Source organism: Plenodomus lingam (assembly GCF_022343315.1).
Source record: "Plenodomus lingam strain CAN1 chromosome Unknown contig_13, whole genome shotgun sequence".
NCBI lineage: Eukaryota > Fungi > Ascomycota > Dothideomycetes > Pleosporales > Leptosphaeriaceae > Plenodomus > Plenodomus lingam.
Genome location: NW_027093931.1, coordinates 821,724 through 845,792, shown reverse-complemented (window position 1 = coordinate 845,792; position 24,069 = coordinate 821,724). Strand labels below are relative to the sequence as shown.

The following is a 24,069-nucleotide window of genomic DNA, read 5'->3' as shown; positions in this document are numbered from 1 at the left end:
GCCTTTATACCAGAGTAGGGGTCTTCAAACAACGGGTGCTGCCGCGTAATCAATCTTAGGCGTAGAGGTATGGCCATAGCTGTTCGACTATTGGAGGACGATGCTCCGGACGTGATCAAGGTAGGAAGATGCCTGCATAACTTCCCATCTTCAGAACCTGCCCGTAAAGGATTGAGTTCCGACGCTGTTGCAGAACATTCGCGATTCGCATGAGCAACATCCATTGGCTGATCATAGTGGTCTCAAGGGTGAAACGAGCCGTCTCGGTTCTCATTCGGGGGCGATGGGTGTGCATAGCCGATCGCAAGACAACAGAGAAAGTACCATAGTCATTCACAAGAGATTCATCAGCTCTTGGCCAATATTGCTCCAGCGGTTGACGCCACGAATGCTCAGGGATTTTAATGAGGACACCATCGTAACACGCTGCGCAGAACGTGCGGCTGCGAGACATCCGGTTCCTGGGGTGCATGTGAAGGTAGTTCGCGTACAGTTGCTTTCAAGGTTACACCTAGTCTTTATTGCGCAGGTACCGGTACGGCATCGTGATTCTGGCGACCTGAATCCGGTCTAGTATCACAGCCTGTTAGCGCGATTCATAGACTGAACAAGCCTGGACTATCCCCGACCATATCCTGGGATTCTTCGGAGAACCAGTAGGCCGTTCCGCATGTGATTGGTAATGGGCAACACATAGCAGTCGTGTACCGTACAGTAATCGAGCATAGATACCCGGTAGGCCCGCCTGTAAGTAGTGCCAAGATTTTAAGTGCAACAGTTTGGAAGGTTTAGCCTCTCGTGGCGTAATATCCGGAAGAGGGAATTACACCCAAATTCGATATATCAATCGTAAATTATCACGGCTCCAAAGCCACAAAACCAGAAGGCAGCAAGTCTCCGATATTGTAAGCCAAGGAGTGGTGAAGGAATGGCGCCATCCCGCTATCTGGCATTGACTCGGGCAAACCTGTGAACGGTCAACGGCCCCATCTTCTTATCTGACAGATCACAAGCGAGATCTAGTCACCTGCCAAAGAAACTATGTCTCGACAACATCTCGTACCACATTTACTACGACTCTGGGACTCTGGAACCCGTATAAGGTATACTTGACACGCAAGTGGCTTTGTCAACGTGTTTCGTCACGTTCATGTAAATGCAATAGCCCTGGTAATGGCTTCCAGAGCAAGCGCCAGAAACAGCGAGATGTCCAGGAACGTTTCACCTACCGAGTCCAGGGTCTGAATAAACTGTATATTGCGGGGTAGTTTGTTACGGAGTAGTCCTCCGTACTTGAATGTGAAGGTCGAGGTGCGCCAAGGGCGACAATTCGCGTGCCGAAATGGTGCCGTTGCTTTGCAAGAGCTTACACATATAGTGGCTCGGCGATGCTAATGAACCAGTAGCTTGCTGTACCGTACGACACTTGTAGTCGTTGTTTTTTCATATATTCACATCTCATCGACCATACACCTTTTGCGGTGCCAGAGCCTCGACGACAAGAACCAATTCAGTCTCTAGATCATCAGAACGCTGTCATGGAAGAATCGGCGAAGCAAGGAGCACCTTCAATAGTCGTCTCTCGCAAAGAGGCAGGCGTGGCAGTGGTGGAACTCAACCGGCCATCAAAGCGCAACGCGTTGTCCCATGATCTGATCGTTGAGTTGGCAGGGGCCCTGCAGACATTGAACAGCTCTCCAACAGTGCGTGCCGTGGTGCTTTGTAGCTCGGGTACTTTTCCGTTTTGTGGTATGCCGATGTTCATTGGATCGAGCATGGGGTCGAGACTAACATGGAGGCTTAGCTGGTGCAGATCTAAGCGACCTAGCGAAGTTGGGTACGGCAGAGGCCACGCGCATCGGCTGGCTTGAAGATCTCGAAGCTGCTTTTTCAAGCTTCAAAAAGCCAATCATTGCGGCGGTTCGGAAGTATGCGGTGAGTGATCAGAGGGTTTCCGAGCATAGAGCAGGACTCGTCCGAGGTGCGGATCAGGCTGACAATCCGAATCCAGTTTGGCGGGGGGTTTGAGGTTGCTTTGATGGTAAGCAATTCCCTATCACGTATTTCGAAGTTGCTGTATAATGACCCTAGTAGTGTGATATCATCTTTGCTTCAGCAGATGCCCAATTTGGTTTTCCTGAGATCAAACTGGGAACAATCCCTGGCATGGGTGGAACACAGCGACTGACCAAAACCATCGGAAAGCACAAGGTGCGTAACCCACTCGTATTGTTAATATTCCATGTCTTGGTGTAGTAATTGCGCCGGGCAAACCGACCTACTGAGTCCTGACGTCTGACCAGGCTATGGAGATGATTTTAACCGGCGCACCAGCAAGCGCGAACGAGATGGAACGTTTGGGAGTGATTAATCGTGTCGTTTCGGCAACACAAGACGTCGTCGACGAGGCTCTACAGGTGGCGCAGAAAATTGCATCCTTCTCCGCGCCAGCAATTGGCCTGGCGAAGAAAGCCGTCGAAACAGGTGAGCCCCTAACCAACCGTCCCTGTTCATCCTGAACATCGTTGACTGATGCGGACAGCGGAAACGACGACCTTGAGCACGGGATTAGAGATTGAGCGGGCTTTGTATTACAACAGTTTTTCGCTTGCAGATTGCCAGGAGGGAATCGCTGCGTTCCTCGAGAAGCGCCAGGCAGAATTCCGACATTGCTGATCCGTTCCTATAGAGTAGACGAGGCAAGGTAGACCGCACTACGGTACAAAACCGGTTTACAGTAGCCATATTTATCTAAAGTAGACCACAAAGTAGTTTAAGTACGAGAAGTAAACCTAAATAGGGTTTACTATACTATATATTCTATAAAGGTAAACTACTTTTTAGTTTATATATTATTAGTATTATATATATTAACTTTAGCGTCTATTTAAACATAGTTTATATAATATACCTAATTATAGGTTATATAGTAGACAGATATATAGTACCTAGGGGGAAAATTTAGTGTAGATAGAGGGCACGTAGTAGGCATAATTTAGTAGGGTTACTATACAGGAAGTAGTACTAGTAGATACCTAGGTAGTATAGGCGTGTAGTATACTACTACCTAGGTACACTGTAATAATAACTAAGAGACTAGGTAGTATACCTAGTATATAAAATTACAATCTAAAATATCCTATAATAATAGGTTAGTAAGTTCTATAAAGGCGCCTATTACAACAACACTCCTATATTATAGTGTAGTAGTATTACTAAAGATTATACTCCACGTTATAAATATTCTAGGGCAAGTTAGTTACTTATACTATATATATTATAGGTTTCTTTAGTAGTATATTAGTTTAAAGTTAGGCATGTGTATATATTATTATATATACTATATTATATATAGTAGTAAAGGGGTAGTATAATATAGTAAGCTTGTGTAGTATAGGATATATAGTAATATTATATTATATTATTTATATATACTAATATTATATATATATATTATTTAACTTATATAGTTAGAACCCTCTTATATTATAATTATCTATAAACCTAGACGCTATTATTACTATTACTATTATTTAGCTCTCCTATACTACTACTATCTATATAAGGGGCATCTATAATAGATGCTCTAGTTTGTATTAGAGACTACTATAATTTTAGGCCTTGCACTCTAGAAGTATTTCTCTTATTACTATTATCTTTAGCCTTAGCTTTAGTTATATAGTTACGCCTAGCCTTTACATTCCTAACGCGTGTATTCTTGCAAGTCTATATTAGTAGAGTAGAATCTAAAGTCTCTATTAGAGAGTCTATAATAGTATAAGGTTAGCGTTATTACGTGTCTAGTAGTGTATTATAGTTATCTTCTATAGGCGTGTTTTTATAAGTATCTAGAGTAGAATTATTTAGTTAGGCTAGTATACTATATAAATAGGTTCACTTTTATAGTCTTATATCTAGCCGTACTAGTACTTATTATAATCTAACACCGCTAGCTAGGGGCACACTAACTATTAGGTTAGGATGCTAACCCCTAAAAACGCTACTATTACTATCCTAGGCACCCTAGTCTTTAAAGCTAGTAATACTACTAGTGTATTTAGTTTAGGGTAGACGTTATCTTTATATATATTTAATAGGATAGGGTAATACTAGCTTACTTATAGCCTATAATAAGTCTTAGTTTAAATATTAGGGAGCGTTGCTATAGAATCCTAACTAGGCTACTATATAGTTATAGTATATACCTAAACTGCTATAAATAAAGTTAGATATTAGCTACTAGTATCTACATAGACCTCTGCATATAATAGACCTCCCTAGGCTAGGGCCTTATAGGATAGCGAACGTTCAAGTAATTAGGGTAGTAATACTATCGCCTAGCATAGCATAATTATGCATAATAGCTCCTTTATAATAGTAAGATTAGTGTATTTAAAGAGGTAGATAATATACTTATATTTTAGTTTAGAGTATTAGTTCTTATTCCTATATATCTAGGTCTACTATACAAGCTATTTTAATGCCTATACTCTATTAAAATATCTAAAAAATAGATACTTAGTAAGGATAGTATCCTATATATTAGTCTACTTAGAGTTAGAAATATAGCTAAATAGTTAGTCTTAGATTATATTAAAGTATATATCTATAGCCTTGCAGATACACTTATTAAGGTTATTAATACCTTTCTTACTAACTATAAATATATAGATCTATAGGGCAAACACTTTAGGTGTATATATTACTACCTACACTGCAATTAGATTATTGCTTACTAATTTTAGCCACAGGCAGACACTATACAGTTCTAGTATTTTGTGTAAATAGGATCTTAAATCCTAAATTAACTGCAGGATAGTGTTAGGAACAAAGGCGGTGTTTATAGTAGATAAGGTTATAAGTAAAGCTAATATATTACAAATATATTATTATAGATAGAAAGGGTATATTATTATATATAACTTGTGCACTTGTTATATTATAACGCGCACTAGTATTATTGCTATTACTTATAATATATTATCTTTAGCTATATCTTTGTACTAATATACTTCTATAATATAGTTATTAAATAATAAGTTATTATACTATAGTTATGCTATATTAGTATAATAGAAGTATAGAGAGGGTGTGCTAACGTGTTATATTACGTACGTATGTAAGGGGTTAAGAATTAATTTAGAGTACACTAGATTATTATTATATAGATTTATATATATTACTATAATTATAGTATTATTACTTATTATAACTAACGCTAACAAGTTATATTAGCTTACGTAGATTTATGCTATATCCTTTTATTCACCTACTCCTCTATATACTAGAGTATAACAGTTATATTAATAGAGTAAGATATAAATATCTAGGAATACACTCTTACTAACCTATATTAGCTACACGTAGTTTATATTTACTAAAACGCAGTTATTATATAACCTAGATTAGTATATAAGTTATGCTAGACTAGGAATTAACGTAGATTAACACAGCGACTATAACACTATTTAAGAGGATAATATCGCGAGTTGCTAAATTTAGGGGTAATAACCTATCTACTATACTATAGTATTCTAAAAGTAGGGTAATCTATCCTTTAGATACCCTATTAACTATACATTACACGTTAATATATTTTCCTAGGCTAGGTATAGAACTAATATATATTAGCTTAGGATAGAAAATAGGGCTATTATATATATTAGTTAACTACTATAAGATATAGTAGTCCCTACTATAGAAAGCCTAGTTATAGAAGAAGAGGCTCTTTATCTTTAATAGTACGCTGTTAAGGTTAAGATTATCTTTATAGAAGCTTTTATTTAATTTAGTGTTAATAAACTTATAATAGATATATTACGTGTAAGCGCAACGCAATAGGACGTGTTAAATAAGTATATTATATAATTAAAGAATTACTCCTTCTTATATAGATAAATCTAGTAGTAACTAGATAACCTATATAAGGAGAAATAGATTACCCTTCTATATAGTATCCTGTAGAGAACTGCGCATCTATTATAATATAGCAAGTTTATATCTTAGATAGTATATCTTATAGTATAAAGCCCTTTAATAGTAGATAGTAACAAGCTAACTATACTATTAATAGGCTATCTTACCTAGACTACACTAGTTAGACTAGCTTTCTTTTATATAGAATAGTAGCGATACAGTCTTATAGTAGCCTAGAAACCTTTCTTAGAATATCCTTAGTCTACAAGGCTAACTAAGGCATAAGGAGGAGAAACTAATACTAAGCAAGGATTTAAGTAGAGCAGATTATCTAGGAGTAGCCTAAGCTAGTCCTACCTCTATTAGAAAGAGGTTAAAAGAGTCTCTATAACGCTTAAAAAGGCTACTATAAATAGTGTCTAACGCCCCTAATTTACTAGCTTATACTTATCTATAGTAAGAAACCCCTTTAATTATATCTCTATTATAAAGTCTTAAGAGATAGCTAGGTAAAGAGAACCTCTACTACTAGCAAGTAAATATTGCTAAATACTCTAAAGGAAAGAAAGACTATAAGTAATTAAGAATATAAGGTTGTCCCCTAATACTATATAGAGATTAAGTTTAGGTAGTCTAGGCCCTACCACGCCTGCGATAGTCTAATCTATACTAAGTAATACTAAAGATAGGTAGACAACCTATAGTTAGCAGACCTAAATAATTAGTCCTACAGTCTAGGACTACTACTAAAGAGAGGCTACTCTACTTTAACTCTAACTAACTCCGCCTGCTAGTTATAAGTGCAACTAGCGCACTAGTATAATTAACTATTTATTAATATACCTACCTATATACTTATAATTATAAACTACTGCGCCCTTAATAAACTAAAAGACTACATACTACTACTACTAACACTACCTATTAGCCTTGTTAAGGATAGGTATAACTCCTTAGCTCCTATAGGGGCATAACACTAGCGCTAGTTATACTATTATTTAGAAGCCTAAAGGTTACAATCCTTAGCCTTACTATAGTAGCAACTACTAACTACTAGTCCTAATTCTAGCTAAGATTACTAATTTAAAATCTATTAAATAACTAGTTAAGTAAAGTATTAAGTTTAGCTTAGGTCTAACTATCCTCTATAGAGACTATAGATCCTTAGGAAGTATAGGTGTATACTAACCTACTACTTATCTATTATATAAACTATAGGCTCTAGGAGCTTATTAGATAGTGCTAAGTGCAACTACTACTAACTATAATAACTCTTATTACAGCATTTATTAACTTAGAGGTGCTACCTATCTTAATAATATTAATAGAATAATAATATAGAGAAGGTACTACCTTATTACCTTAAGCGCAAGCACTTAATAGGGACGTCTCCCTAAGCAACATAAAGATAGAGAGACGCGTGTATTACTATAACTACTTATTAGGTAGACCTAAGCTAGTTTTAATAACTAGTACTACGCCTAGTATAGTGTCCTTACGCTACTACAACCTAGCTAGTGTCTAGTATATCTTAATCTCTTTAACACTAACTAACTTAATAAAATAATATTAAGGGAATACTATAGGGATAAGAATAGCTAGTACAAAACTATAGATATGTTATTAGATAGGTAACTATCTATCTACTAAAGATAAAGTTAATAGTATTAGGAGCGCTAGGTAGACTTGTGAGTTATTAATATATTAAAGTCTATAGTAGGATTAATTACTTATCTAAAGATATAACTACTATAGCCTTTAATAGAGTTGTACTAATTAATAACGTAGTTAGACTGCGAGTTTATCTAAACTAGGTATTTTAGCACTCTATTAAGTAGCTTTTATAGCACTCTAGTAAGTAGCTCTAGATTTACGCCTGTGTAGGCGACGTACCTAATATATAAATTAGCAATCTATCTACTTACGTTTAAATAAGGTAAGACTTAGTTCTACTAAGATAAGTGAAAACTATAGGACTACGCAGATAACAAGTGGCTTAATTTAGCGTAGTTAAGGAGCAGCTTTAGATTTACGCCTGCGCAGGCAATATACCTAACTATAACTTAGTAAATTATCTATTTACTTTTAAATAAGGGAGACTTAGTTTTAGTAATATAGATAGCGTGTATAGTTCTGTATAGTTAATAAGCAACTTAATTTAGTGTAATTAAGGAGCGGCTTTATATATACGCCTGCGCAGGCAACGTACCTATATATAAGTAAGTAAACTATCTATTTATATTTAAATAAGGGAGACTTAGTTCTATTAAGGATTTAGAGACTTTAGGACTATATAGCTAATAAGCAACTTTAATTAGCATAGTTAATAAGTAGCTTCGCATATACGCCTACGCAGGTAGCGTACCTAACTATAATTTAGCAAACTATCTATTTACTTTTAAAAGAGGGAGACTTAGTTCTATTAGAGTTTTAGTAACTTTAGGACTATATAGCTAATAAGTAACTTTAATTAGCGTAGTTAATAAGTAGCTTTAACGCAAGAGGGGAAGAAGAAGCTATACAAAGAAGGTAATAGGAGGGATTAATAAAGTAGACAAGGGGATAGGGGTGTTAAGGTTATAGAGGGATACGCTAAGTTGCTACTTAATAGTAGAGTTCTATAAGGTAGATTATGTAGTAAAGGTAAAGTAAGCTCCCTAACTACTATAATATTACTACAGCATGTAGGATTAGACTTAGAGGTTTTTAAATTAGATATATATTAGTATTAATATTATAGTACTATTTATATAGATAATATACTATCTAAGTTACTCTAGCCTATCCTTATAAATATAATCTTAGTAAATACAACTCTAGGATCTAATTAGGTTAAGGAAAGAGCTATTCTAAACTAATTAATTTAATATTATAGGTTCTATAATATAGCTATAACACTCTTTACAATCTAATAGGATATGTAATAGACGTAGACTAGTGTGCTTCTCTACACTATTTTTAAGGTAATAGTCCTAAGTATTTAAGTTAACAATCTATTAAAGTTAATTATCTATCCTAGAACTAATATATTTTAACGCAAAATCTCCTAAGTAGAATAGAATATAGGCGCAGAGTATAGTGTTACGCTATACTCTAGAATAGTTATTAGTCTTCTAAGCAATTATATATCCACACACTTAAATATCCTATTATAGAAGTCTAATAGTAATAATAAGGTTAGAGGTTTAGTTATTGCAAGATAGTTATAAAAAGTCACTATAGCATAGTTTATCTTATTAGAAGAGTTAGCTTATAAGCTTAGCGAGTTTCCTTAATTAGGTGCAGTTTAGATAGTTATTCTAGTAGTCTTAACTATCGCGATCGCAGTTGTATACTACATCTTTAATAGTATTATTTTAAGTAGTAGGTAAGATTAGATCTAACTTATAGTAAGATAAACTATATCTAGTACATCTACTTATAGTAGAATATATAGATATATAAAGTAGAATACCTATATAGTATAAAAGAAGATAATATAAAGTCTACTTTCTATACTAATACGTTTATTATAGTAACTATAATAAATATAAAACTTTATAACTCTACTAATACGTATATAGCTTACTAATATTTATATTATCTAGCATAGCAAAATAGTAAGTTTACGCTACTAAGCTATTATACTAGAAGACTAGCATAATTATATTATAGCTTATTAAAGGAACACACTATAGTTTAGATTAGACACTACTATCTATATTTATATATCTACTATCTATATCCCTAAGTGCTATATTAACGTAGAAACTGTTATAGATAGTATATAGTAGGTAATCACTGCCCCTTGCCTATAAATATCTAGTTAATAGAACAAGTTCTAGTATTATTATTATCTTACTCTATACTAAGGTGCATGCTATAAGGTAAATTAAAAGTAGTATATACAATACTAGCAAAGGTACTATAAATAAAATATTCCCTTTACTACTACTAAAGATGCCGCTATACTATAGACTACTAGCCGCCCTACTAGTTAACTATTACACCTTAATAACATACAAGAAGTACTTAATATTAATTCTTCCCGCGATTCTACTAGTAATTCTACTAGTAATTCTGCTAGCAATAGTGTAGACCTAATAGATAACTATAATAATAACATGTAACTTACAGACAAGGATAAAGAGGTTCTATACCTAGAGGACTTTTTAGGGGATATACAATAGCAAATAGGATATATACTATATTATAAGTAAATAGAGCGTGTTTAATAACTTTACACTACCTCTCTTAATATATACGCTGTATTTATAGGTACTCTACGTAAGAAGTTCTAAAAGATATAACAAACTTTAAAGAAATGCTATAATATTAATATTAGTAATACTATCTACTAGGGGTAGCATACACTATATACCTTATTCTAGGATACTATAACTCCTCTATCTATTAATTATTATACTAATAGGTGCGTAGCCTTTACTAGCGACCTTAATACTACTTATACGTGCCTATCCTATAGTAGAGCTTAGTATAATAAGAAAGGCAAATCTAAATATTAATAGTAATATATCCCTATACTTCTATAACTATATATCTAGTATAATAATAGTTATTAGTTATAATAATTAAAAGCGTATTAAGTAACTTTTAACTCTACTAGTAAATATACTTTATACTAAGACGTGTATAATAGGGACTAGTTTTAAGAATATAGTAGGAAAGGATACTTCTAAGACCCTAGGGATCTAGCTTTATAACTTATATTAGACGTAGTAGGTATAGTAAAGAACCCTAAGAAATAATAAAGCATTATACTAGTAGTGCTATATATCTTAAACCTTTACCTATCTATTTAGGATTAAGACTGTAATATACTTGTTACTACTATTATACCTAGTACTTTTAACAAAAAATTTACAGACACTTAGCTACACCTAATAGTAGAGGAATTACGCTAACTTATAGTTAGAGTTTATATATACAACGTAGATACTTAGGAAGAATTTATCCTTTACGCCTACCTTATACTAATAACTAGAGATAGGCTAGCTATAGTAGAGATTATAGAAACAAAATAGCCTAGTATATTAAAAAGGAGTTACTGCCTATACCTGCACAAAGGAACTAAGGGGAGAACTAGCAAATACTCTTTCCTAAATAGAGATACCCTTTACCTAGTTATACACAATAATTTAGCTACTACTATTAAAGATATATATAAATAATAGACTAATATACTAGCCTCTAGATATACTACCTTACGCTAAGATACTAGTATTAACTACTACTCTATCCTATTAGACCTCCCTACTATACACTTTCCTTATAGCTTTCCTATTAACGTTATACACGTAATATCCTATAACATACCTAAAGCCTTATTCTAACTCTAGAAAGGGGACAAATTTAACAACAAGACTATACTATGGCTTGTTACTAACGCTAATTAGGCTTTAATTAATAAAGGTCTTTACAAGTCTTATTCCTTAGTACTAACCTAAGTTAGTACTACCCTATAAAGCACTATAATATATAAGATATAGACTTTATTTAAATAGTAGACTTTTATACTTACTTATAGAGCGCTAGCTATACAGGTCTATCTTTAGAAGGAATATGCTAATAACTTCCTACGCTACTATAAACTACTCTTCTGTATAAGCTAGAGGGAGTTTACTATTAACTAGATTAACAAGTTAGAACTATTAGTAGAGAATTTTATTCACTAGTATAAGTTACTCTACTACTATAGTAAAGTAGACTAGTTACTATCTTGCTCTATTTAGATCTATTACCTACTCTACCTTATATCTAATACTAGGGATTTTAGACTACCTATATACTATACCTAATAGTCTTTAAAGAGACTTATTAGTTATATTAAGAAGATAGCAACTTCTCCTTCCTAGAAGTATATTAGTTTAGAGTAGAATATGCTAGTATATAAGCGTATTATCTACGCGTGATAGCTTAGGCTTAGTATAGAGTATAATATTAATAAAAATATAATTATAACTTAGCTATAAGAGTACTATCTAAAATCTAAGTCTTATAGTAGCATAAATACGCACTAGGGACGTATCCTAGATAACACTTATACTATAATTATAACTATAGTGCATGCTATATAGACACACGCCTAGGATATAGTTATATATAACTATTATATACTTCTAAATAGGTGTACTATTAGGGTTTTAGGGAATTATAAAGATAGTAACTACCCCTAGAGCACTGCGTTTATTATATATTACGCTGCTAGAAACAATTATAATAACTATATTTAGCTCTCCTTTAGGACAGTAATACACCTATTTTAAGATCTAGCTAATAACTCTAAATAGGCAGGAGTACTTTAATAGCAATAGATATAACCTGCTGCTACTATAGGCTAACTAGCCTAACCTTAGAGGATAATAGAAGATAATAATAGCATTAAATAGATTTAAACAACAACAATTGTTAACCTTATAGGAGTAGCTATAGTTTACTATAGATACAGCGCTTAACTTTAACCTAGTAATAAGCTATATATTATTAATAAACGCAGATAGTCTAAGACTAACTACCTATAGTTAAGTAAGATAATAGGTCTATATCTAGCTTTATAGTACTAGGCTCTTTATACTAACACTATTACTATATAATATACTAGCATTTATTAGGTAAGTATATTATCTATATGTTACGCTAGACTATTATTAGACGTACTAACTTACACTAATTACTGCGTAGTTATACTACTTGTATACCTATTTAATTTACATTATACTGCAGTTTTCTAAAAATAAGTAAGGTACGCAGTAGATAGCCTTACAATTACGCAGGTATAGGCTAATTATTACGCGGGTATAGGCTAATAATTAGGCGGTTTTAGGCCTGTTAATTAGGCGGGTATAGGCTATTAATTAGGCAGGTATAGGCTGTTAATTAGGCGGGTATAGGCTATTAATTAGGCGGGTATAGGCTGTTAATTAGGCGGGTTAGGCCTAGGGACAGGACAGGCAACAACATACTAGTAGTTTATATAAGGATACTAAAAAAAATCTAATACTATTATTACTACACCTAACACTTATATTTTATCTTTTATAAACTACTTTATATACTCTACTAATAGGTCTATTATAAACCACTTTATTTACTCTACTAATAGGTCTATAGTAAACCACACTATGTTTATACTATAAAAAAGTAAACTACTACTTTAAACCTATTTATAGGTATACACAAGGTTAGTTTACACCTATATAGTAAACCCCTAGCGTACTATTCTACAGTAAACAATTTTTTACCGTAGTGCCGCTTGTAAACAAATTGCACGATCCGTAATCGGCCCTTTTCTCGTGACATTATTCGAATCCACTCATGTGCCAGAAATCGGGGCCGACGGCTCCAGAAGACCTGGTCTGTTCGGCGGATAATTTCCTAGGGAGGCTCTGGAACTGCCTGTACCGCATCGATGCCCAGCAGCATAAGCTTCATGGGGGTCAGTACCTTAGAAGAGGCGTAGGATTCAGCCTGCATCAAGTTCGCAATGTCGTACGTGTTGCGGTCGGAGACGTCGGGAATCAGAAAGATTGTTAGAATGTTGTAAGGGAGTGAGAGGGTGCGGTGCAGTTCAGTCGCGCAAGTTTCCCAAACGCGTCGGGGCGTCTTGGAACGAGGCGGCGGACAGCCTTATAACCTCAATCCGTCCAGTTCGAGACCTCACACATTCGTCATCTTACTGTCTGATCAGGAAGCCGGCGCATAAACATTAATCATAATTTACCATGGCCTCCACATGTCGGCAGTTCTTGTACGGAGGTGGCTTTCAAAAGTTCTTGCTAGCGTATTTGTTAGCGGCTGATCTATTAGCCTAACTTTCTTAGCCTACACACACTTAATTTTAAAGCTGTAGATAGTAGTAGTAATAGTCTATCTACTTAATCCTTTAGTGTTTTTACTCTACTATAGCTCCTAATACTAATCCCTATACCTATACGCTTATTATAACTCTAAAGTTACCTTTTAGTAGTAAATCTACTACCTAAATTAGTGCTATTATAGGTATTTTACTATACACTATTAGGAAGGGCGCTCTTAAAAGTAGAGCAGAGGGTATAAAAGTATAGTTAAAGGCTTAGGATAAGCTACCTTAATACTAAATCTAGGCTTAGATAGAGCGTATATAGTATTATATTTAGCAGATTATTAGACTAGAAGGTGGTAATAAGTATAAGGAGGGGCGGCGCGATAGAGTAGTCTAAGCTTTGGTGGTATCACGGCGGTAATATAGACACCCCTGTTAGCAAGAACTTTTAAAAGCCACCTCCGTACATTTAGTAGTCCTTACCATATTACATGCACAACATGTACATGTACATCCGGTTGTCCCTGACTATTGCATCATACACACTGATTTGGACATGATTCAGGCAAGCACACATGACAACCTACTCTACAGTAGCATACCGTAGAGGTCCGGACGCTAGATTGTTCAGGCGCTACTCGCACCTTGAGTCAACTCATTGGTGAGTATAGATAGTGCGTAATATGTATATAAGTCATTCAGCTCAAATGCAATATGCTATTGGCATAAATGATACCCCAAGTGCTTCGGCTGGCCCTGAGGTTATACCACTACACTATCCATGGTCACGTGTTTTTGGTGTGGATTGAGTCACGTGATGATGACCAGCAACCAAGAGAATGGAGCAACGGCGTGTCGAGACAATTTTGGGTATCTAAAGAGACTGTAAGAAGAGAAGTGATGATCGAGTACTGTGGTAGCTCTTGCTTGACGTTGAGTTACGGACTTTGCCGTGTCAGTCAAGAATCGCTAGGTAATGCCTACTGATCCTTCGCGGCTACCAATTGATGATGAAATGAACAGAAATAGGACCGATTGAAAAATCCTTCAACAAAAGACGCAAAAGAATGCAGGTCGTGTGAGACTGGTATCCAATGCAAAATAGAGAAAATATTATCTCTTGTCCGCCGACGATCTAATCCTGCTCTGGGCGACCGAGACCATGGTCGTGGGACACGTCCCTGATATCCTTCGTTTCGATACGGCCCACCCCCGGGTACTTGTCATGGCGATCAATCAAGCTGTTGACCGTATTGACACCGGATAGCTGGTTGTTGCTTCCTTCGCTGCTAACAGTCTTGACTTGCGAGAGAGCGTACTTGTCGAGCTGTTCGCGCTCTGGAAATAACGAGACTTCTCCACCGTTTTCCTGGATAATGGGCATATCTGGCCTGTCGTTATCGATAGACAAGTTCCTCACACGAGAGTCTAGATCGAGAGGCCCATTCGGATCTGGTATTGCACTGAGGGACTTGGAGCGCACTGGTACAAGAGCATTGCCCTCGTTTGGTGCCTCGCTTTCTGGCAGTATTGCTTCGCCTTCTGATAGAGAGCGCATTGACTCGACAAGTTCGTCTGGACCAGGGGTGCTATTTGAACGTTGCTTGTTCATGTTCTTTGAACTCTTCGACCAAGACTTGAACTTGAACGCAGAGAGCCAACCGGGTCGTCTGTCTTTGCCACTATTCGGGTCACAGGCTCGCTCAGCGGATAGCTGTAGATGCGTCTTATCTGCTGCGGCAAACTTTGGTGGAGCTGTACGAATGTCGTAGTCAGACTTGCGCCGCCCACCAGCTGGACTTTCCTTGGGAACCGCGAGACCTAAGCTCGCACGACGTTTTGCTAAGCTTGTCTCCTTCAATTCCTCATTGATGTACTTGAGGGCAGAGTCTGCGACTTCAATATACTCGGGATAATCAACCTCGCAAGCTTCGCGAATAAGCCGTAATTTTTCCCAGTCCTGGTAGACGATGGGGCCGGTGAGGTCAGGGTGCCAGGCCATGCATCGTATATCGCTTCGAGTACCGCGATCCACTTGCTCTTTCACGCCCATGAGCTCGATGAGCGAATCTACCTCGGTGCGCACGGTTGCTACGTAGTGGTTGAAGCGTGCGCCGTCCTTGACGGTCCAGTGGTTCGTTGTCATGCTCGTATTGCGCTTGATGCTCGTTCGTGTACCCGTCTGTCTAAGAAGATCCTGTAGCAGTGCATACTTTTCACGAAACCCCTCCAAGCGGTTGGTGTCCAAGGCTGGGTACTCCAGTTTAGAGAAGCTTTTAGGACTCTTCATCCCATAAGTATTCATCAGCTCGTCCCGTGACATGTTCGATGGGCGACCCGCAATTTCATGGAGAGATTTCCGAATTTTGGCATTGATCACCTCGTCGTCCAGTCTCGGATCTCTAACGCCAAAATTGACAGGTAGATGCGGATCTGGGTTGGTGATTCCTGGATGGCTAGGAATCATATGTCGAGCGATGTTTGGTGGAGGAGCTGAAATGCCAACCGCATCGCCAAAGATTAGCAGCCTGCCCTGCTGTAGCCCAAGCTTTGCAAGTGCGACTTTTTGCGCGTGATCGTTGTCTTTGGATGGATGGATAAGATTGAAGGCCTCCACACAAGTGCTGAACTGAGTCGCAAGAGAGAAAACATCGGTGAGAATTTGTGCCTTTGTCTTTCCAGACGGTTGCCCTTCAATAGTCTCGACAGCGCTTTTGTCGGCCATGGTTGCGGGGTAAGCGCAAGAAGGGAGGTCAACGGCTTACAAGGAGTTGACAATGAATGCAACGAGGGTATTCACTGTACTGGTAAAGACCTGGGAGACACAAGAGACAAATTAGCAGCGACCGATGGACAGCCTAGGTGCATATTGATCCCATGGCATATGACGTCGCAGAGGTTACTGTGAAGGGCTTCTGTGGCGCAGCTTCGGAGCGGGGCAAGCTTAGTTCGCCAACCCCTTGCGGCCTTGGGGCATGGAAGCATGCTCGCGATTCGCAGACTCTCCATCTGGCTGCACATAAGCATACTAAGAGCAGATGCATATGGATAGAGTACTGCCATACCCTGTTGATCGGATGCTGTGGCATGTGTTCTGTCGCACAACACGTGCGCCAGGTCCTAATCAAACAAATCTGCAACGCCAAGTGGTGAGTTGTTGGGAGCCTGCCCAAGTGGCCCCGCTCAAAGTCTCGGTGAAAATTCATGTCCACCCATAGATAAGTTTTCTTTCTTTCTTTTCTTCAAGTCGGAGCGACTACCGGTACCACATTAAGGATTTCCAACACACTGTTTTGTGGGATAGTTCTGGTTTACCAAGTCAACGTCTTGGAAGTTTGATAACACCACAGAGTATAGAAGTATAAGGTTGATGTGGAGTTTAGAAGGTTTCATGTGAAAAGCTGAACAAAATGTATAGACTATCTTATATTATCAGAGGCTCAGTATGGGCACATTGTTTCGAGATTTATCACAGTGCTAAGCAACAAGGACGAAGCATGTTTGTCCCGACGGCGAGTGAAGGCCACTCTGATTTCGATATGAAAATCTCCATTGGATATCAATGCCCACTGAGAACACTTGGAGAGCAATCCATGACGCTTGCTGCATAACCCAGCCTGTTGAAGATGAAATCATCAAGCAAAAGTGGCTGCTCTTCCACACAGGTCTCTCTTCATTACACATCGAAGAGTGAAGGTATCTCTCCATCGTGATCCCCAGAATCGCCAAATGTTCCAGTTGCCAAGCCTTTCGTTCACCATTATACATTCGTTGGTAGCGAGTACGCCCACACTGTCGTGCCTGAGGTCTTCAAGCTACGCAGCTTCGGATTTCCTTTTGACCAGCATGTCATCCTGGCCCTCTCAATTGACATGAGAAAATGAACCAGGCATGATTCTGTTATATGAGACTCCTGCGTTCAAGTAAACAAGATACTTGGTCTCTTCTTGAAACGCGATTAAAAACAATCCATCCTCACTGTGGCTGCCAGAAGGGGCGCGAAAAGGATCCAACATGGCAAGGGGTGCCATGCGCAGATCATCCCTATATCGACGTTTCAAGTTGCTACAGATTGAAGCTTAAAAGCGACACTGAGTCAGATCTGAGTCATTGTAGATCTTGCAATCTGCCGTTGCTGCTCTATGGTGAACTTAAAGGGGATGCATATTGACGAAAGCTACAATCGCCATGTCAACATTGTGGAGACCCACGAGCCGCTAGTACTAAACATATGCTAAACACATGTCAAAAAAGATATATCGGGATACTTCTCTTCACCGTGCGGAAGGTTCCATGGTGTTGGAAATTAGCAATGTTGACAACGTGGAGTCGGTTGTGATCCGCACCGTCGTAGACAACGTCTATCAATTGTCCTTCTTGAGCCATCTGTACTTAGATATGCTTCCTAACACACCCAGACAAGCGCATACCGGAAGATAATACCGATAGTAAAAGCTAGATCTTTGAACTACCCACGCAATCATTCTATCAACAAGAGACCCACTTCCGAATGATTTCCCGTTTCAGCACTCGGTCAGATTAACTCAGATCTCAGTGCTGTAACAGACGAATAATTGTGCGGCGTGTGCGTTTCTCTTGTCATTAGCCTCGCGGGGATCTGTATGTCACAGATCATACATTTCTTTCCATTAGTCTGGCGTAGTTGGAATATACGGAATATACCTGCCACCTGTGTCCTGGCGACATTTATCTAGGTCGAAATCATTCTGCCTCACAGAAGGAGCAAGTGTACCACTAAGCCACGTTCTCGGCCCCATTGGAAATATCCTTCCGTGTCTGGGTTAGCATCTGGGACTATATTACTTGTCCAATAGTTGAGCAAGAGCTCATGAGCCACAGCGCAATTTTCAACACTATAACCACTAAAATGGGCTAACAACATTTTCGATCATTCGTCAACCTGGATCCATGAAGCGGCTCAATGCAGTGTGTGGAGGGTTTCGGTATCTGTTAGCGCTGCCGTCTCTTTAGCGATTGGTACCCGTCCACACCGGTACATTCGAGAGGCTCATATCAATGACTAGACGGATGGCTGGTTAGTTTCCACCTATTGATCTCGCTGTCCTTATCGGGGGCTAAACGCCCAAAGCCACATAGGCGCATCCTATGTCTAGTAGAGGGTGCTCTCGGCCAGAGGCTAATGTCTACAAGAAGCTCAAGGATAGTCTATGTATGACTATAACAGAGAGTCTCCCTCCTTTTGTATACATTGATTCTCACTAGTGTCTCTATATTTATAGATGCTATAAATGGCTACACGTAAGCTTTGAAGCAGCTGCAGGGACTCTCATGAGCCTTCCTGTGCTTCTTGTCTAGCGTTCATATTGTGAAAATTTTGCCTGGTGCAACAAAAAGTTACTTGCTCTTGCGTCCTCACTTTTCTCTTATACATCTAAGCATTAGCACGTTTTCAAGGCATGGAAAAGTTGCGAAGACCTTGCGGTTGTATTTCGCCATTGCCACCTTCACATCCCTATAGACTAAGGAGATGACTCCGGTGAAATCCTTCATTAGCTCTGAGCGATCTTCTCGGAGATGTGGTCAGGTTCTTAGCCGGGGCTCTGGCCGCTGCAGATCTGATTTCGAGGGCCAATGATCATGACTGTTCAGATGGATGTATTCCTGAGCACTACGGTAAAAAATTGTTTACTGTAGAATGGTACGCTAGGGGTTTACTATATAGGTGTAAACTGACCTCGTGTATACCTATAAATAGGTTTAAAGTAGTGGTTTACTTTTATAGTAGGGGTTTAAATTAAGTATAAAAAGTAGTTTTATTTCTATTATACGCTATAATACCTAACTAAGACTAAAAGGGGTAGAAAAGATTAGCTTCACGCTATACGCACATATGACATAATAATGAGTCATGATATTTTTACTAATAGGAGGTGGTGATAATAGAGGTGGTGGTGATAGAGGTGGTGGTAGAGGTAGTGGTAGAGGTGGTGGTAGTGATAGAGGTGGTGGTAGAGGTAGTAGAGGTGGTGGAGGTGGTGTAATAGAGGTGTGGTAGTAGTGGTGGAGGTGGTGGTGGTGATAGAGGTAGTAGAGGTGGTGGAGGTAGTAGAGGTGGTGGAGGTAGTAGAGGTGGTGGAGGTAGTAGAGGTGGTGGAGGTGGTGGTGGTGATAGAGGTGGTGGAGGTAGTGTAGAGGTGGTGGGAGGTAGTAGAGGTGGTGGTGGTAGTGGTGGTGGTGTGAGGTAGTAGAGGTGGTGGAGGTAGTAGAGGTGGTGATAGAGGTGGTGTAGAGGTGGTGATAGAGGTGGTGGTAGAGGTGGTGGTAGAGGTGGTGGTAGAGGTGGTGGTAGAGGTGGTGATAGAGGTGGTGATAGAGGTGGTGAAGAAGATTAAAGAAAGGAGGGGTAAAATACTTAAATAGTAGGAAACTAGGTATTACTACGTAATACTAGTAGATTAATAGAAGTAGAAATACAAGTAGTTTACTTTTATAGAATACATAGTATAATAAACCCTATTTAGGTTTACTTCTTCTACCTAAACCACTTCTTAGTCTACTTTAGATAAATATGGCTACTGTAAACCGGTTTTGTACCGTACTTAAGGATATGGGAGATGTTTATAGCGCGAAATGACAACGCCGCTTCCGAAGACTGCCTGAAGTTGAACGTGTGGGCGCGCGATGTCGCAAATGTCGAGACCAAGAAGAAGCCTGTGTTAGTCTTCTTTCACGGAGGACGTAGGTACGTGACTCCCCGCAACACGGATTCGTATCTTCGCTTAAGTTGCTTAGGCTTCCAAGTTGCAGGCCCCAACAGTCCCTTCTATAATGGCCAATATCTGGCTGGTGTCGAGGACGTGATAGTCGTGACTTCGAGGTCTGTGTGCTGTTGCGTCCAAGTCACTGTTATGCCACTAATCAGCTTGATAGTTATCGTCTTGGTATTTTGGCTTTTCCGGAGCTCCAGGAGTTGAGGCGAATGCCGCACTTCGCGATCAGCAAGCTGCTGTTGAATGGGTGCGTGAAAACATTCCCGCGTTTGGAGGCGATCCTTCTCGCATCGTCATCTTTGGCCAAAGTGCTGGCGGCGCATCTGTGGACTACTGGTAGTTCGCATGGAAGGATGACCCGATTGTGTCAGGTCTCATTCCCATGTCAGGCACCTCACTGAGCTTTCTTCCCAACACGGCAGAGTGGTCGCAAATGCTCTGGTACAATGTCTCTCAAAAAATCGGCTGTGGTGGACCCAATGAAGACGCAGCTGAAGTCCTTTCTTGCGTTCGCTCCAAGGACACTGCAACGATTTTGGCAGCGGCTGGTGGCGTACCAGACCTTCCCACACAAGCTCTCACGCAGGCTACCTTCCACCCAAGAGTTGATAACATCACAGTTTTTGCAGACTACGAGCAGCTTTCTGCTGCTGGTGGTTTTGCAAAGCTACCTATGTTGGTTGGCAACACTGATCAAGAAGACGGATGGAACAGGCTAGGGGGATTCTCAGCGAATCTGAACTTCACCGATGCTCAATGGGACTTGTTCTCCCAGCGCGGCTTCACATGCCCGGCCTCATACTCAGCTGGGTATAGGTTGCAGTATGGGGTACCAACATGGCGTTATCGGTACCATGGGGACTGGCACAATCTTCGTATGTACAATGGAAGCGCAGGACTCAGCCCAAGAGGTAGCGCTGCTTATCACGGTTCCGACTTGAACATGGTCTATGGCACGGCAGCAGACGTTTCTGGGGTACCGACCACAGAAGCTCAGGATAAAGTCATCAAATATATGCAGGGGTGCGTGGGCTGCCTTCGCCAGCGATCCCGTGGCCGGACTGAACAAGTATGGGTGGCCATCTTATGCGAAGACTGGTAGGTCGTCTTGAAAACGGACATGCAGAATCATTCACTGATAACATTTATTAGGCAAGACTCTTGTCCAGCTGGCACTCAACAACGAAGCAACGCCACAATTCGTCGATCCAGCCATTTATGATGCTCCGTGCCCTGAGAAGAATGACCCTCTACCAGCCCGGGAAGCTTTCTAGGCATGGCTACAGTAGGTTTTCCTCGCTTGAAGCCTGTAGTCGCCGTTGGTCTGTGTTCCATCGCAATTTGGATTCTACTGGGGATGACACAGAACGTCCGTCCACAGATATGGTCATATTACGAGTTGGTGAGGCAGAAATCAATCATTTGCTGTCATAAAAGATCCAGTCCAGACTAACAAACGGAATAAGTCGTGTACTAATCTACACTCGCCTTACCACCTTTAGTAGGAAAGGACTCTATAAGCCCTTCACATGCGCATCAACGTCGAACCCAGATTTCAGTTTCGAGTCAGAGAACAGCAGAACAGCTCGGCTCTTCACAGGCCACTGGAATCTGGCCATGATCGGAGGCCCGGTCGGCCTTTGTTCTCAAGAATGGTCATGATCCGATGGCGCGACCACCAGCTGATGCTCCGATCACCCAGCTCGGCGCCAGCCGAACAGCCAGAACCGAAAGGATGGGACCACTGCAATTTCCCTCATCCCCATCCCTATGAAGTGATCGATACAAGCTGCTTCTTTTCATCCGATGCTGGCTTATGCACGTTTCTTTTGAAGACGATTCGCGCGGCTACAATCGTGCATGGAAAATTGCGGGAACACTTCGGGTCCATAGATCCGGATTAGGCAAACAGCTCGTGACGGCTGGCGACCATAGCCTGCATGGTATGGCGCCGAATGCTGGCCTTATTTTCTTGGATCTTGTGGCTTCCATTGGATAGTGTAAAGCCAATTTTACATGACTTGGTTGCTCCCATTGGACAGTTGGTAGTTCAGCCGAGCGGTGCTGCGTGCGGAGTACTCAGACTTGCTCAAACTTTTTACGGCTATGGCATCGTCTTCGTTACTCCAATTGTCGAGAGACGCACAATACGCGGTCGGGTTCCTTAGGATGACGGAGGCCATATTCAACCTATCAAGCTCTTGCCTGGGGAAACTATCTAGTTTTTCGTAATAATATTTCCAGGGCGCATAATGCAGATGCGAAAGGCGAGAAGGTGCCCTCTTCCTTGACGGATATAAAGGCGTTCTGTAAGCTCCAGGATGTCGACACACCAGTACTGGAACTAGAACACCACGCCTCTTCTATGCTAACTCAGCTGGGAAAGGATCATGCGGGAACCCCCTTGCCCTATAGGTTGGTATCAGTGGCAAAGCGGCATGACACGAGGCTCCTTCCCGCTCTTGGGCTTTCCGTCCACTCACTCTACAGAAGACTAGTAACCTGTGTCTAATGAGTAGTTCACCCGGCTCGCGAGTACAAAAGGGCGCACATCCGGCCCCGTCTCGAGGTTGCCGTCTACGAAAAGCGTGGCTCGGCTGATCGCAAGCACAACGTTTCGCCATGTCGAGCTCAATCGGTGCTTGGCAGTTCTCTCCCATCATCACAGAGTTTCCCGCGAACGTTCTTCCCAATGTCGGCTTCTACAAGGCTACCAATGGATCATGGGAGTACCAGATCCAGCTTGCGTGGCCTTTGAATTGGACCACGCAGGCAGAGAGCACCACAGTAGAGACCATGTTGGTACCGTCTTTCCAGGAGTCGGACGACAATCTCACTAACGCGGCCAGGTATGTTTTAGATGGTAACGCCCTTGGTATGACAGCCACAGATGCCTGGCGTCGACGACGGCCGGTCGAGTTCAATCAGCCGGATAGCATTGTCGTTAGCATCGGATATCCGGAAACGATCGAAGACTCGCCGTACACCGAACAAAGGAGCTACGACTACCAGCCGCCAGTCTGCGCAGACTGCCCTCCCGCGGTACAACCAAACGTGCCCTCCAACGCCGACAACTTCATCCACTTCATCGACACAGCACTTCGCCCGTGGGTCCGGGAATCTGTTTTCCCAAAGGCCAACTTCGATCGGGATGCCTTATACGGACATTCGTTTGGTGGGCTGTTTGTCCTCTACGCCCTTGTTGCGCGCCCTGATCTCTTCGATACCTTTCTCGCTTCGTCTCCCGCACTGTTCTGGAACAACGACTATGTCTTCAACCACACCGGTTTTCTGGCCCCTCTTACATCGCCGACATCGTCACCGAATACAACCAAGCCCGCCTTCCAGCTCAGTTACGGAGCCTTGGAGCAAGCCCCAGTCCAGAGACGGAAGGAGACGGACGAGGAGTTTGCCTTTAGACAGAGCATTCTCTTGCCGATGAGGATGACGGACTTGACGACAAAACTGTACGAGACGTTGAAGGACAGCCCGGCGCTGCGGGACATTAGCATCCATGAGTACCCCTTCAGCGCCCATGCTGCGCTCGGGGGTGTTGCTATTTCCGATGGCATTGATTACTTCCTCGACTGGTAGAGCTGC

General features: G+C 40.3%; 6 protein-coding genes across 6 annotated transcripts; 5 read left to right on the top strand and 1 right to left on the bottom strand.

Moving 5' to 3' along the window:
- Nucleotides 1–69: 69 nt before the first annotated feature.
- On the top strand, nt 70–574 carry IAQ61_001877 (uncharacterized protein; the record flags this gene model as incomplete). Its single annotated transcript, XM_066095301.1, has 2 exons — nt 70–120; nt 194–574. The coding sequence occupies 2 exons, from the start codon at nt 70–72 to the stop codon at nt 572–574; spliced, it is 432 nt and encodes a 143-aa protein (XP_065954785.1).
- Nucleotides 575–1,087: 513 nt separating this feature from the next.
- IAQ61_001876 (uncharacterized protein) lies at nt 1,088–2,784 on the top strand. Its single transcript, XM_066095300.1, has 6 exons — nt 1,088–1,749; nt 1,805–1,935; nt 2,012–2,041; nt 2,095–2,211; nt 2,304–2,484; nt 2,543–2,784. Exons 1-6 carry the CDS (start codon nt 1,539–1,541, stop codon nt 2,674–2,676), a joined length of 804 nt encoding a protein of 267 aa, XP_065954784.1. The 5' UTR covers nt 1,088–1,538; the 3' UTR covers nt 2,677–2,784.
- A 12,068-nt stretch (nt 2,785–14,852) lies between these two features.
- IAQ61_001875 (uncharacterized protein) lies at nt 14,853–16,442 on the bottom strand (the record flags this gene model as incomplete). The annotated part of the gene is made up of 1 exon (XM_003833692.1): nt 14,853–16,442. One exon carries the CDS (start codon nt 16,440–16,442, stop codon nt 14,853–14,855), a length of 1,590 nt encoding a protein of 529 aa, XP_003833740.1.
- Nucleotides 16,443–20,361: 3,919 nt separating this feature from the next.
- IAQ61_001874 (uncharacterized protein) lies at nt 20,362–21,743 on the top strand (the record flags this gene model as incomplete). Its single annotated transcript, XM_066095299.1, is given in 6 exon segments — nt 20,362–20,437; nt 20,492–20,580; nt 20,675–20,794; nt 20,810–21,445; nt 21,474–21,567; nt 21,622–21,743. Coding segments are annotated over 6 exon segments (1,137 nt in total), but the record flags the coding sequence as incomplete, so codon positions are not given.
- Nucleotides 21,744–21,998: 255 nt separating this feature from the next.
- On the top strand, nt 21,999–22,373 carry IAQ61_001873 (uncharacterized protein; the record flags this gene model as incomplete). Its single annotated transcript, XM_003833691.1, has 1 exon — nt 21,999–22,373. The coding sequence occupies one exon, from the start codon at nt 21,999–22,001 to the stop codon at nt 22,371–22,373; it is 375 nt and encodes a 124-aa protein (XP_003833739.1).
- A 718-nt stretch (nt 22,374–23,091) lies between these two features.
- On the top strand, nt 23,092–24,063 carry IAQ61_001872 (uncharacterized protein; the record flags this gene model as incomplete). The annotated part of the gene is made up of 2 exons (XM_003833690.1): nt 23,092–23,267; nt 23,319–24,063. The coding sequence occupies 2 exons, from the start codon at nt 23,092–23,094 to the stop codon at nt 24,061–24,063; spliced, it is 921 nt and encodes a 306-aa protein (XP_003833738.1).
- Between the last annotated feature and the right edge of the window lie 6 nt (nt 24,064–24,069).

Bases quoted from the DNA above. Each gene is read 5' to 3' on its own strand.
- IAQ61_001876 (XM_066095300.1), top strand. From the start codon at position 1,539: ATGGAAGAATCGGCGAAGCAAGGAGCACCTTCAATAGTCGTCTCTCGC. The intron at 1,750-1,804 runs GTATGCCGATGT...ATGGAGGCTTAG, and splicing joins GGGTACTTTTCCGTTTTGTG to CTGGTGCAGATCTAAGCGAC. The intron at 2,212-2,303 runs GTGCGTAACCCA...ACGTCTGACCAG, and splicing joins AAACCATCGGAAAGCACAAG to GCTATGGAGATGATTTTAAC.